Consider the following 14,756-nt stretch of genomic DNA (forward strand, 5'->3'; position numbering starts at 1 on the left):
GTGAAATGCAATACTTAACATGGAAAGTTGCATTTTTAATTGCCATCACATCTTTAAGAAGAGTAAGTGAGATTCAAGCATTTACCATACAAGAACCATTTATTCAAATACACAAGCATAAAGTAGTTCTACGGACAAATCCTTCATTTTTACCAAAAGTCATATCACCGTTCCACTTGAATCAAACAGTAGAATTACCAGTGTTCTTCCCACAGCCAGATTCTGTAGCTGAAAGAGCACTACATACATTAGACATCAAAAGAGCGTTAATCTACTACATTGACAGAACAAAACTAATTCGAAAAACAAAACAATTATTTATTGCTTTCCAAAAACCTCATACAGGAAATCCAATTTCTAAACAAGGCATTGCTAGATGGATAGTTAAATGCATTCAAACCTGTTATCTTAAAGCAAAAAGAGAACTGCCTATTACACCAAAGGCACACTCAACTAGAAAGAAAGGTGCTACCATGGCCTTTCTAGGAAATATTCCAATGATCGAAATATGTAAGGCAGCTACATGGGTCCTCTAAATCATCCAAGCCATCTGAATATATTTCTGAGGACACAGAAATTCAACCCATTCTTGAAATCATGGATAAGAGACAGTCAAAGGATCCATATCCATAAAGAGACTGGCAGAATAATGACTGCACCTCCTCTACAGACTAAAAGAAAGTTGGCTGTTTAGGAACATTTAGATACTGCTCCACCACCAGCAAAGATTTTCAAATGGAAGGAGAAGCCATTACCTATGCATACTTCTCCCCCGCATTCACCACAACTTTCATTTTCACCACCACCCACTAGCCCACGACCTTTGCCTTCACCAACTCATTCACAGACGTATTCTCAGGGTGATAACTTTGATCCTTGGGATCTGAATGATCCAGATCCTATACCTGCTAATGACCCAGACTTATATCCTTCCAAACCTTCCCCACCAGAAGACACTACTGCATACACGCAGGTCATTTCTAGGGCAGCAGCGTACCATGGGGTACTTATGCACAGTGAGCCTTTGGAAGAGGATTTTCTTTTTAATACCTTATCCTCCACGCACTCACGTTACCAGTGCCTCCCAATGCTACCTGGCATGATAAAACATGCAGATGAGATAATCAGTGAGCCGGTTAAAGCTAGGGTTTTAACACCAAGCATTGACAAGAAATATAAGCCTGCACCTACAGACCCTGCTTACATTACCCACCAGGTACCTCCAGACTCAGTGGTTGTGAGTGCTGCTAGAAAAAGGGCTAATAGTCAGTCGTCAGGGGATGCCCCTCACCCTGACAAAGAGAGTAGGAAATTCGATGCTGCTGGCAAGAGGGTAGCTACACAAACAGCTAACCAATGTCGAATTGCAAACTCACAAGCCTTGCTAGCAAGGTATGATAGAGCCCACTGGGACGAGATGCAGGAGCTATTACAACACCTGCCAAAAGAGCACCAAAAAAGAGCTCAACAAATTGTTGAGGAGGGTCAGGCCATAAGTAATAACCAGATACGGTCTGCCCTTGATGCTGCAGATACGGCAGCTAGAAGCGTTAATACTGCTGTCACCATACGCAGACACGCATGGCTACGCTCCTTTGGATTCAAGCCAGAAATACAGCAGGCAGTACTGAATATGCCTTTTGATAAAAAACACCTGTTTGGTCCTGAGGTGGACACCACAATTGAAAAACTAAGGAAGGACTCAGACACTGCTGAAGCAATGGGAGCCTTATATACAGCACCTTACAGAGGCTCCTTTCGTAGGCAGCAATTTAGATGAGAATTCAAGCCACAATCCACAGAGGCTTCTACCTCCCAGTCTAAACAAGGGCAACAACAGCAGCACCAGGAAGGGGGATTTAGAGGCTCTTAAAGAGGCCAACACTTTAGAGCCAGGGGCAAATTCCAGGCCTCCAAACAAGTCACTACCCCATCAAAACAGTGACTTACTAAGCACGCCACAACCCCACACATCTCCTGTGGGGGGTAGACTGCAGCAATTCCACTCCCAATGGCAAAATATCACCACAGACCAATGGGTACTTTCAATTATCCGCAATGGTTTTTGCCTCAAGTTGATTTCTACCCCTCCAAAAAGTCCTCCACGTTATCACAGGTTATCCCCAGAACACAATATTCTATTACAAGAAGTACAATTGCTACTACTAAAGATGCAGTAGAATTAGTCCCAAAATCTCAACAAGGAACAGGGGTATACTCACTATTCTTCTTCATTCCCAAAAAGGATGGCACTATCAGACCCATTCTAGATCTCAGACCACTAAATCTATATATCCTGTCAGAACACTTTCACATGGTAACTCTGCAGGATGTCATTCCACTACTACAAAAACAAGATTACATGACTGCATTAGATCTCAAAGATGCGTATTTCCATATACCCATCCATCCAGCTCACAAAAAATATCTAAGGTTTGTGATAGCAGGAAAACATTACCAATTCAAAGTTCTGCCATTCGGCATAACAGCTCCAAGAGTATTCACGAAATGTCTAGCGGTAGTAGCAGCTTACCTAAGAAGACAGCACATACATGTCTTTCCTTATCTAGACGATTGGCTAATAAAATCAAGCAATTTTATACAATGTCAACAACACACTCAATACACAATAGAAACCCTACATACATTAGGGTTCACTCTCAACTACCAAAAATCCCATCTTCAGCCAGCACAGGTGCAACCTTACCTAGGTGCTATTCTCAACACGCAAAAAGGTTTAGCCTAACCAAATACACAAAGGATACAAGCTTTCCAAAATCTCATACCACAAATGCAGCCAAATCAACGTTACACAGTAAGATTTATCATGAAACTATTGGGAATGATGGCATCCTGCATAGCAATAGTGCTGCATGCAAGTCTAAACATGAGAACACTACAACAGTGCCTCTCACAGCAATGGTCTCAAGCACAGGGTGAGTTGCAAGATCTAGTGTTGTTAGAACGCCAAACGCACAGGTCCCTTCAATGGTGTAATCTCAGCAATTTAATGAAGGGGCAGTCGTTTCAAGACCCTGTGCCTCAGACCACAATAACAACAGATGCATCAATGATAGGTTGGGGAGCTCATCTCAACAACCTTACCATACAAGTGGAATGGGATTCAAAACAAACAAACAAAAAATTATCACATAAACCACTTAGAATTATTAGCTGTGTTCCTTGCACTAAAAGCGTTTCAACCACTTCTCAAACACAAGACTGTCTAGATAAAAACAGACAATATGACGACCATGTATTACCTAAAGAAACAAGGTGGGACACATTCATCTCAACTGTCCCTTCTAGCCCAAACAATATGGAAGTGGGCAATTAACAATCACATTCATCTACTAGCAGAATACATCCCAGGAATACACAATCAGCTAGTGGATCTCCTAAGCAGAATACACCAACACGAATGGGAAATTCACTCTCACGTACTTTAGCAGTACTTTCAAAAGGGGGTAACACCAGAAATAGACCTGTTCGCAAAAGCGAAAATGCAAAATGCCAAAACTTCGCATCCAGACACCCACACCCTCTGTCCAAGGGCAATGCTCTATGGATCAACTGGTCAGGGATATTTGCTTACGCTTTTCCCCCTCTCCCACTACTTCCATTTCTGGTCAACAAACTGCTTCAGACCTCTTTCACCATGATACTCATAGCCCCTACGTGGGTACGACTACATTGGTACACAACACTCCTAGACCTGTCAGTAGTACCTCACTACAAACTTCCAAACAGACCGGATTTGGTAACACAAAACAAAGGACAAATGAGTCATCCAAATCCCAGTGCTTTCAACTTAGTGATTTGGCTCCTGAAGTCATAGAATTTGGATACTTGCAACTTCCATTAGAATGTATGGAAGTTCTCAAACAAGCATGCAAACCTACAACTAGACAATGCTATGCTAACAAATGTAAACTATTTGTTTATTACTGTCAATCTAAAAATACTGACCCACTTACAGCATCAATACAAGATATAGTATGCTACCTACTTTATTTACAGAATTCAAATGTAGCTTTCTCATCTATTAAAATTAATCTTACGGCCATATCCGCATATTTGCAGATTATACAACATACCTCTTTCTTTAGAGTTCCAGTTATCAAAGCCTTCATGGAAGAACTAAAACATATTATTCCACCTAGAACACCACCAGTTCCTGCTTGGAATCTCAATATTGTACTCACAAGACGAATGGGCCCACCTTTTGAACCCCTGCATTCCTGTGAGATTCAATTTCTAACCTGGAAAGTTGCTTTCCTAGTAGTGATTACTTCTTTAAGAAGAGTTAGTGAAAACCAGGCATTCACTCTTGAGGAACCTTTTTTCCCAAGTACACAAACATAAAGTTGTACTTAGAACTAATCAAACATTTCTGCCAAAGGTTGTATCACCTTTTCACATAAACCAAACATTGGAATTGCCAATCTTCTTCCCACAGCCAAATTCAACCGCAGAAAGAGCACTTCACACTCTTGACCTTAAAAGAGCTCTAGTGTATTATATGGATAGAACAAAAGATGTCAGAAAAACTAAACAGCTTTTCGTTGCCTTTCAAAAGCCACATAAAGGTAATCCTATCTCTAAACAAGGATTAGCTATATGGATTGTTAAATGTATCAAACGTGTTACATTAAGGCAAAACAACAACTTATAGTCACACCTAAAGCTCATTTCACTAGGAAAAAAGGTGCCTCTATGGCATTTTTAGGAAACATACCAATGGCAGACATCTGCAAAGCTGCCACATGGTCTACACCACATACATTTACAAAGCATTACTGTGTAGATATATTTTCAGAGCAACAGGCCATTGTTGGTCAGGCTGTCTTAAGAACATTATTCCAAACAACTCCAACTCCTACAGGCTAGCCACCGCATTTGTTGGGAAGAGCAACTGCTTTGTAGTCTATGCATAGCATGTGTATCTGCAGCTACACATGCCATTGAACGTAAAATGTCACTTACCCAGTGTACATCTATTTGTGGCATGTAGTGCTGCATATTCACATGCACCCTCCCTCCTCCCCGGAAGCATGTAGTCATTGCAGTTTTTCTTATGTATATACGTTTACATTTGCATGGACATCTATTTTTACTTAATATTTTTTCTACAACGTTTATATTCTTACACTCTATCAGTCCTTCCTACACCCTTTTGCGGGAAAACAATCTAACAATGGAGTCGATGCCCATGCGCAGTATGACCTAGAGGAGGAGTCACTCGATCCTGTGACTCTAAAAAGACTTCTCAGAAGAAAAACAACTTGTAACACTCCGAGCCCAACTCTAGATGAAGGAAGCAATGCATAGCATGTGAATCTGCAGCACTACATGCCACGAACAGATGTACACTGGGTAAGTGACATTTTATATAAATATGTATACATATATATATATATATATATATATATATATTTAAAAAAACAAAGGTTACGGGGACGTTATAGTTAGGCTCACATTTGAACCTTACCAAACCATAGAAATTCACCTGTTATAGTTAGTTATCTCAAGTAACTGTACCTCGTGCCCTCAGTTAACTATAACTTGCACCCCTCCCATGCACAGTTTTTCATCAAAAATTTTACTGCAAATATTACATTGATATTAGCAATGATGTTATCAAAGATGTCACGAGTGCCATAATTTGTGAGGTACTTAGCACTGCATGGCAAGGGTGCGAGTTGTAGTTACCTTAGGGCATGAGTTACAGGCTGATCTCAGCCCAGGGGACCTCTTCCGCCAGAGTGCAACCTAAATATATATATATATATATATATATATATATATATATATATATATATATATATATATTTTTTATTTTTTTTTGCAGAGGGGGGCAGTGTGGTCCCCCTCCCCAGGCCGATTTCAGCCCCAGGCCCACTATCCCCCAAGGCCCGGCCTATTTAATTGTGTTTTGGGGGGTGGGGCATGCAGCCCCCCTCCCCAGCCCAATCTTGGCCCCGGGGACCCTATCCCCAGAGGAGCTGCCTAACTATTTCTTTTGGGGGTGTGGCCCTCCTTCCCCAGGTCCATCTCACCCAGCGGACCCCATCCCCCTGGGCTAATATTTTTTTTTCCCTCCCCAGGCTGATCTTGAGCCCAGGGACCCCGTCCCCCTGCCTAATTATTGCTTTTTGGGAGGGAGTTTGCGTGCCCCCCCCCCCCCCCCCCCCCCTTCCCAGTCCCAATCTTGGCCCTGGGTACCCCATCCTCTGTGGCCCAGCCTAATTATTATTTTTGTTAGGGGGGGGAGGGGTAGTCGTGTGCCCCCCCACCTTCCCCTCCCCGGGGCTGATCTCAGCCCATGAGACCCCTCTTCCGGGACTGGACTAATTTTTTTTGTGGGGTTGGGAGGGGAGTCTGCGTGCCTCCCCACTTCGGGCTCCCCATTAGATTTTGTAAAAGCCCTTTGGTGAAAGTTCCGGGGAGGTGGCCTTCTCTGGGGCTGAAGGGGGGGGGGATCTCAGCACAAGATCGGGAGAGATCGCAGAGTCTTCACGTCGCTATAAATACAAATTTGTTTTTTCTTTAATTACTAAAAAAAACGACTGGATTTACACCACTTAACAAATAATAGCTTTTTGGACCAAGAGCTTCCTTTATGCCAAATTTGGTGTAATTCCGTCCAGTCGTTCGGGCACTATCGCTCTTCAAAATCCCTTTGGAAAAATGAATGAAGAAAAAGCGTTTTGGGACACCCTGTCTCTCAGGCCCGCTTGACGGATCACCCCGAAACTTTCCAGACAGCAGTTCACGTGAGCATCTAATTTTTTGGGAAAAGTTCATGAAGATTCATCAACTGGCGCCAAAGATATAGGCAAGTAAAAAACGCAATTTCTATAGAAACTAGTTCCTAACTAGAACTACCTCTATATTATATATATATATATATATATATATATATATATATATATATATATATATATATGCAATTTCAACAGAAAAACACAATTTCTATATAAACTAGTTCCTAACTATAACTACCTATTGGTGACTGCCACTATGGTGTTTTTATATATATATATATATATATATATATATATATATATATATATATATATATATATATATATATATATATATATATATATTCATTAAGGACTCATTTCAAGTCATATACTTTGAAGTTAGAGCCTACTTGTAGGAAACTGGCCCCTTGTTGCAGTATTCCCTCCCCCCCTACCCCTCCCCAAATAAACACATACGCACACACTTTTTGCTTGATATTTGATGTTAACGTGACTGAGTGTGTGCTGGGATCCTGGTAACCAGACCCCAGCACCTGTGTTCTTTCCCTAAAAATGTACCATTGTTTCCACAATTGGCCCACATCTGGCACACAGATAAGTCCCTTGTAAAAAGGTACCAGTGGTACCATGGGCCCTGTGGACAGAGAGGGTCCCTAAGGGCTGCAGCATATATTGTGCCACCCTAGGGGACCCCTCACCAAACACATGCACACTGCCATTGCAGATTGTGTGTGTTGGTGGGGAGAAAAAGTAAAGTCAGCATGGCATCCCTCTCATGGTGCCCTGCCCACAAACCGCTGCCTGTGGCATAGGTAAGTCACTCTTCTAGCAGGCCTTACAGCCCTAAGACAGGGTGCACTATACCACAGGTGAGGGCATAGCTGCATGAGCAATATGCCCCTACAGTGTCTAAGTCCATTCTTAGACATTGTAAGTGCAGTGTGGCCATATTGAGTACATGGGCTGGAAGTTTGTCATTACAACCTCCACAGCTACATGATGGCTTCATTGAAGTCTTTGAAGTTTGGTATCAAACTTCTCAGCACAATAAACCCAAAATGATGACAGGGTTGGATTTATTGAGAAATGCACACACAGGGCATTTTAGAGATGCCCCCTGTATTTCACCTAACCTTCCAGTGTAGGGCTGACCTGTCTGTGCCAGCCTGCCACTAACAGACCAGTGTCTGACTCCATGAGGTGAGAGCCTTTATGCTCCCTGGGGTCAATAACAAAGCCTGCTCTGGGTGGAGGTGCTTCACACCTCCCCCTGCAGGAGCTGCAACACTTGGTGATGAGCCTCAAAGGCACATGCTTGTTACACTGCCCCTGGGCACTCCAGCTAGTAGAGATGCCCCCCCCCCCTCCCCCCAGACCAAGCCCAATTTTTGGCTGGAGGTCCAGTGAAAAACGTAGGAAAAACAAGGAGGAGTGACCACTTCAGCTGGGACCACCCTTAGGGTGCACAGAGCTGAAGTGACCCACTCATGGCAGAATCCTCCATCTTGCTTTGGAGGGGGACAGCCAATAGGGTTAGGAATGTGCCCCCGTTCCCTAAGGGAGAGGGCACAAGAAGGGTGTAGCCTACTGCCCTCTGACCCCAGTAGCACCCCTAAATCTAGTATTTAGGGGCACACTGAACCTTGCTTTCCAGATTCCTGGTGACCTCAAGAAGAAGACAAAGAAGGACTGAAGAGCCGATCCACGCAGTGAAGACTCCAGGCGACAACTGACTTTTCCCCAGCCCTACCGGCCTGTCTGCAGGTTCAGAGACTCCTGCTACAAAAAGGTGACACATCCTGCAGGGCCAGTAGCCTCTACAAACCCCCAGAGGACTGACTGCCTGCAGAGGACCAAGAACAAAAGAGGACAGCGGCCCTGTTCAGAATGAACCTTCCAAAAGGACTCCAGAGCATCACTGGATACGCAAGTCCTGCTTACTCTGCACTCAACGCCCACGGTCCGTGTCAAGGTGGCCCACTGGTCCAGAGTAGGTCCCTAGGCAATTCGACCCCAAGTCCACCCTAGGTTGACCACACCTGGCCAACATGACAGCACCTGCAGCCTGAATCTGGAGGATTCCACCCCTTCCCCTGACCGCAACCAGATCTGATGATTCCTAACGCCTCAAGGTACCCCTGCAGCCTCCTGGCCTTATGGAATCCAACCCACGCTCCAGCAATGTCCAGTGGGCTCCTTTCCTGCATGTCCAGCCTTTGGTTTCCACAACCGACTCCGTGGACCCAACCTGCTGCATCTTTGTGACCCCGGGTTCCCCCATTGAAAAGCATTGGGCCCCAACACTGTGTTTGCACCATGCATCTGGCTGCCCCTGAGGGTGTGTGTTTGGTGCTGACCTGTGGCCCCCCACCGGTGCTCATCTAAACCCTCTAGGTCTGTGCCCTGAAGTCATGGGTACTTACCTGCAAGCAGTTCTTTTCGAGTGCCGCAGTCCTCATAGGATTCCATTGAAAACCCAAAACCAACTTTGACCTCTGCACCCGGCTGGCCCTGTGTTGCTGCTGGTGTGCTTTTGGGGTCAACTTGAACTTTGACCCATGGACATCCTAAACCCTGAATACTGGGATTGTAAGTAGAGTACTTCTCTGTTAACTGTGCTAACACTTTTCCTCCCCTAGGACTGCATTGGTTCCTATGAAAAATTGCTCTAAGTGTCAGCTTTTGAAATTGAAAAGTGTTACTTACTTGTAAACTGTTTTAACTGCAAAACCTAAACAAGGTGCATTTGATACATAAGCTTGATGTAAACTTACAACTGTTCTTACCTGCAACAAGATCCTTTTGGTTCTAGAAATAAAGTAACAAAATATATTTTTGCTATAGACCAACATTGACCTGGAGTTAGTCATTGAGTGTGTGCCTCATTTCTTGACTTTGTGTGTACAACAAATGCATAGCACTACCCTCTGATAAGCCTAACTGCTCAACCACACTACCACAAAAGAGAGCAATAGTATTATCTACTTGAGCCTCTGTTAAGCCTCTGGATACACTGGACTCTGTGCACACTATTCCTCATGTTGGTATATTATATACAGAGCCCGCTTCCTACACTACTATTCCATGATAAGTGGCTTTTATTTAAGTTATTAGTACCTACTTGGTACAGATGCGGTGATTTTCCATTTAAGATCTGTCGATGACAGCTTTCCATATATATTTCTTTTTGATATACTTAAGGGGTTAATACCTGATAATACAGGCCATACAGTTTTTCTTTACTCTGAGGAAGGGCTTGTGCTCGAAAGTGGATTACCTCATGGTATGTACCTTAGTCTAAGTTGAGTATCTTTTGTATGCTTAGTGAGCATTTATATATACTGATTCGGGATAACCCAGCAAGTAAACTATCCCTCAATTTGAGGGGACAGAGTTCCAGTCTTTGTAAGATGTGTATTCCTTTTAAATTAGGATAACGTATATTCAGGAGATTTAGTTCCCTTGTGGGGAACCTTTGCTCATTATGACTCCATGGGAGTCTCTGCATATGAGTTATCTATTTGTACGAGGGGTTAATTACAATAAACCTTCTTTTTCCCTTGTTTAATATTTTGGTGTGTAGCCTATTCTTTTATCTAGATAGTATTTGTGCGGCCTTACGCTTCCTTTCTGTGCTATCTTCATGTCCATTAATAGCACGAGCTTCCATTGATGGTATTTGCTAAACTGAGGTTATATGCCGCAAAATTCCTTCTTGAATTTCAAGAAGGATGGCTTGTGACCTAGATTAGTAGTCTATGTGGTTTCCTAGTTCTGCCTCTGGTATTTCACTTTGACGTGTGTAGTAGTACGTATTGTTGGTAGCAAAGTTCTGTACTTAACATCTTCCTGGTCCCTAAGACATTTATATGTTTTGTCTTAAGGGTCTGCCATATAGCCATTTCATTTTTTGTTGGCTATTCTTCACTTGACCGTGTGGCGGTTATGATGACGTTATTGCGTTACTGTTAAAATTTCTCCTTTGCTGAAGGAGTTTCACCTCTGGTGGTGTATTTCTCTTCTTTAGGGCAATATACATGTACATTTGTAAATGAGGGGAATAAGTGTTCGCCTTACAACCTATGGTTTTGTACTGTCTCCTAATTTGGTAGAGGCTTGAATTGTATATTCAACAATTGTTGTTCTTCTATAGGTGGCAATAATTTCCAACATTCAACTTGTTTGAAGTTTTTTCTAGTTTTGGGCTTACACCTTGTGGGGTGTTTGTCCCTAGACGGAATATGCAATTTGATTATTGTTCTGTGATTGTCGGATTCTTCTTTTATATAAGATCCTTTAACATTTTGTTTTAGGTGCGGAAGATCTATTTTAGGCCTTCTGTATATGGTCTCTATTCATTATTATGGGTCAATGTTGTAGCCTTGTTTTCACTATGCAAACATGGTTTCTTTTTCATATTTACTGTTTTATTCAATATTATGTTAGTGGCCTGATGGTGAGCACCTCACAATTTACATTGCTCTAACAACTTGGGTAGCTGTTACTTTCATGAGTTTTATGATGCCTTTCAGCACTTCCATTCTGTTATGTCGGCACTATCTGGCTGATTATTCGGTTTGTATTTATATATATATATTATATTTTATCTTGTTGGTACATAGGCATTTATTAATTTTATTCCTATGTGTATTATATATTATGGGCGATCTTAAAGGTATTCATTAGATCCCTTGTTACTTTTCTTAGGGAAAACACTGGTTCTGTACTGATAGTTAATGCTGTGGTCTTTGACTTCTTTTAGTAAGCATTTTATCATATGCTTTCTCGATGGGAGATAGTCTTTTCTCTGTGTTTTTTACAGAGTAGATCTGGCTAGGATGGGTTTTTCTATAGTAAAGGGGTATTGCTCATTGGCATGGCCTGCTAATCCTGATTCGCTGAGCACTAAGCACGCATGGGTTTGGATCCCATTATGAGTGCGAATAGTTTTGTATTTGTGGTGTAAGTTGACTTCTGACACAAAGTTGTCCTACTGCCATGGCTAATTTTATTCCCATGCTTTTCAAGGTCTTATAACTTTACTTACCTGTGGTCCCTTCTCAGGTTTTTATATTGTAGATTGTGTTATTACTCACCTAAATTATTGCCATGGGTAACTCTATTCCCGACCTTTTCAATACCTGTTTGGCTTTGTTTACCTGTGTTCCTTACACAGCTGTTATGGGTAGGCTATGTGACTGCTTACCTAAATTCTTATGAACGTCTGGTATTTTTCTCTTGTTCTTGACTGGTTTTGTCTAGTTAGACACTTTTAATGGAATTAGTTTGCAGACCCTCCTCTGGGGCTGGTAGGCCTTTGGTATCTGATTCTAAAGTAAGGAATCTGCTGCTAGAAGTCTTTATCAGATGAACAAGTTACTTACCTTCAGTAACGCATTATCTGGTAGAGACAGGATCTATCCGCAGGTTCCTTAACGATCCTCCCCGCTTTGCGAACTGAGTTCTCTTTTGTCTCAAAGATTTTGTTGTGGAAATTTACTTCCTGCATTTTGAATTCAGTGATTATTTGACACTAGAATGTCTTTCGTTTTGGCACACTGTTTCAATAGGCACTTTCTATATGTGGCTCCACGTTTTGTGTGTGGAATATTGTCACGGAAGAAACTGACGTCCATACATTGTCGAGGGAGTTGTATGGGCTCTGTTGATGTCACATCCGGTGGACGGCGTCGATATGGAGTTGCGTCACACCCTCAACCAAAGTGCAGACGTGCTTGGGAAAAACGTTTCCGGATCCATTCTGGTGCCTGAGGAGGATTCAAAAGTAAGGAGTCTGCAGCTAGAGCCTGTCTCTACCAATCTGATAGAGACATTTAGTTGAAGATTCCTTACATCAGAATTTCCCCCACGCATCAGTCTGGATCCAGAGATTTTTTCCTGTGCGTCGTTAGGTGACGTCGGTCGGCTCCGCATCTGTCGTTGGCACCGTGTGTGCCAGAATGAGGTTGCGGGACATACATAGGCGCTACCCCGGCACTGACCTCTCTTCTTTTCTATCCGTGCCAGTCTTGCGCAGATCTGAAGAAGAGCTTCCCCGAAAGTCACTTTTTGACTGGACTTTTCAACTTTTGTTGAAGCCTTTTTTGACACTTCTGGTGCGTCAAGATATCGTATTGGAAGACCTGGTTCAAACCATGCGACTCCTGTCTTCGGAAGATGTTCGTTACGGATCCGCACCTCGTGTGTATGTGGTGTTTAAAGCGCAACCATGACCGAAGTCATGCGCCGGTGCTCTGCGTTGATCTCGGTCGAGAGGAAGGTCTCAGGAACGATTGTGGAGCCCACACTCTTCGTCGGCCCTTTCCAAGACCTCGGGATGTTCGGTTAAGCATGAGCAGAAGTTGAAAAGGAAGAAGCATTCTTCAACTTCGCCCTTTCGGTCGGCTGACACGATGTGGGAAAAGGAGCATCATCGCTCTTGGCCTCCATCTTCGGAGCCTGCTTCTGGGTCTGCTCCACGCCTCTCCAAGTTTCCGGGAGCTGGGACCATCCCTGCCAAACTCCATGAGTTCTGTGAGGCCATGCCCTCATATTTGGGCAGTCTGACCCTTCTGAAGTTCCTCCGAGATAACTTCAAGCCTGTCCTGATAACACGGTACTAGCTCCAGGTGTAGGCAGTATGCCAATGCAAGGTTCTCTGCACTGCACCCAAGGGTTACAGGGGTAAAAGTCCTGCGGAGTGTCATAAATGAATGATAATGAAGGGGTTAGTGGGAGGATATCAATCCAGTCTACGTTGTGGCAAGGTGTAATTGAACAAAGTGAACACGAGTATTTCAGTGTCTATAAAGGTGAGAGAAATGGGCGATGATTCATTTAAGACCCGGTGTCTCTAAAAATGGAGAATTTACAAATATAGTGAACCTATGACAGTGGTTATAATCAGTAGACAACACTTATGCTGTGCAAGATGCTAGAGTGCGGAATGTCAGACGTATTTATAGATTTATTGTTAAGGAGGGCATCGGGAGTACAGTCTCCTAGAGCTTGGAAGGATCTGTGAGACATTGAATGGTATGTTTAGTAAAGGTTGAGTGTTTTAATAGGGCACAGTGTAGGTGTCAAGTATGATAGGTCGACATGCTGCGTCTTTTGTGACTATGCACGACTGTTAGATTATGTGGGGACATGATTATGTTTCATAGGTGATGGATACGTTGTATAAACTTTATGCTGTCTTATGTTTCAGTAAGGATTCCTGTGGGTGGGATCGGGCGGGGTGTGTGTGTGTGATTTGATGGCTAATTAACCGCTACGTGTATGTGCCCTCTACTTGCCCCATTGATGAGGAATTAAAGGTTCCATGATAGGTCCTTGGAATTGTGAGAGGGGAAGAAGAAAAACTTGTGCACCTAAGTGACTGTCTCTGCACTGGTTCAATTAACGTATGGCAGTCCTAATTTAAAGGTGTGTTGCATGCGTAATTTCTTCTGTTTTGTCTTCTAGAGATGATGGGGAACCAGACGCAAAGAAAGGGAAAATGGAGGATGACGAGAATGAATTTAGTCTTGCAACTCTGGCTGAAGGAAACATCACATCTGTAAGCACTGCCCTCAAATCCTTCTTGTACAGCAGACTGAAAATCAAAGCAGGAGCATGTGCCTACTTATTGTAATTCACTTTATAGTTTAATCTGTGTTTTGTGGTAGAGGTTTGCTGAACCGACAGGGCTTTGCACTCCAAAGGGATCATTACTGGCAACAAGGCATGCACCATACTCACACAAATAATAATGAAAATACAAGCATTCAATTAAAATCAACAGAAGTGAGAAAACGTTTGCCATTCGATTGCCAGGTGAAATTGTTAAAGGTGTTTCAATGAATGCCTAACTTAATTATGTGGAAAATTCTCAAAAGCTATATGAATTGTTAGTAGCTGCTGTAAGGTTAATTCCTCCTGGAGTGCGATAGGCCACCACACAATGTCTCCCTGGGAAAAGGGCAAAAAAGACAGTAGAAAGCA

The 14,756-nt window shown here is 42.9% G+C and overlaps 1 protein-coding gene across 1 annotated transcript in view; it reads left to right on the forward strand.

Moving 5' to 3' along the window:
- Window positions 1-14,756, forward strand: part of XRCC5 (X-ray repair cross complementing 5) — a 490,394-nt gene that overhangs the window by 334,020 nt on the left and 141,618 nt on the right. Inside the window, exon 15 of the mRNA XM_069227051.1 lies at window positions 14,238-14,331. Coding sequence (XP_069083152.1) covers window positions 14,238-14,331 — 94 coding nt within the window. The remainder of the gene's footprint in view (window positions 1-14,237; window positions 14,332-14,756) is intronic.

The sequence above is a fragment of the Pleurodeles waltl genome, chromosome 3_2 (genome assembly GCF_031143425.1).
Source record: "Pleurodeles waltl isolate 20211129_DDA chromosome 3_2, aPleWal1.hap1.20221129, whole genome shotgun sequence".
Classification (NCBI taxonomy): Eukaryota; Metazoa; Chordata; class Amphibia; order Caudata; family Salamandridae; genus Pleurodeles; species Pleurodeles waltl.